Source organism: Penaeus monodon, chromosome 31 (genome assembly GCF_015228065.2).
Source record: "Penaeus monodon isolate SGIC_2016 chromosome 31, NSTDA_Pmon_1, whole genome shotgun sequence".
Taxonomy (NCBI): Eukaryota; Metazoa; Arthropoda; class Malacostraca; order Decapoda; family Penaeidae; genus Penaeus; species Penaeus monodon.
In genome coordinates this window covers 3,857,936-3,858,733 of record NC_051416.1, presented here as the reverse complement: position 1 = coordinate 3,858,733, position 798 = coordinate 3,857,936, and the positions used below count along the sequence as shown (strand labels likewise).

Here is a 798-nt window from a genome sequence, read left to right as displayed (position 1 = left end):
AACAAGATTTTTGTTTATTGTTGAATGCTATAGATTTGTTTTATTTTATTTTGCTTGTTTGTTTTCGCAGCCCCAGTCACCATTTCAGAGCTTATGAATAAAGATAAAGTTACATCTTACTATTGATGAAAAAAAAAAAAAAAATTGAATATACTAATAGTTGAAAAATAGCAACCATTACAGTTACCAGTTTGAGACAAAATCAAAGAACTCTGATTGGAAGACTGACCAAGAGCAGTGGGAGGAATCAGTCATCTGGTGTGAATGTACATATTAGATTCCAGCAAGATTTTCTTTTGCATTAGTGTTCATGTTCACTTCATAGGTTCTAAAATTGAGATTGCTTAAAGGGATTATATTGGTTTGTATTGATTTGATATTGAGTGTGTGTAAGAGCATTGCTTTTTACATTGTATATCAACAGCTTAAGTATGACATAAACACATGAATGTTTTGACTTGAATGGAAATGAATAAAGTAATTTACACCATTATTCAACTTTGCAGTTTACCCATCGTTAGACTTGTCTGATGATGAAGACTTCCCTGTATTCAAACCTCGAGGGAAGAAGAAGGAGGATGAGGCATGGAATCCCAAAGCACGTGTGCGGGTTTCAGGACCAAGGCCAGAGCGTCCCATGAGACAGGGGGTACGTCGACAGGCTGTGGAAAAGGGACTGGAGCAAGCGGCAGCCAGAAGACAAAATTTGCCGGTATGTGAAGAATGCGAAGGTCTTTTAATTGTTTTTTTTGTGAAAGAAGACATTCATCATGCGCTATAATCATAATTAGATGAAGT

General features: G+C 36.1%; 1 protein-coding gene across 1 annotated transcript in view; it reads left to right on the top strand.

The window, feature by feature from the left end:
* LOC119592996 (lysine-specific demethylase phf2-like) overlaps nt 1-798 on the top strand; it is a gene marked incomplete in the record, with an annotated part of 18,211 nt that overhangs the window by 15,979 nt on the left and 1,434 nt on the right. Inside the window, 1 exon segment of the mRNA XM_037941885.1 lies at nt 507-712. Coding sequence (XP_037797813.1) covers nt 507-712 — 206 coding nt within the window.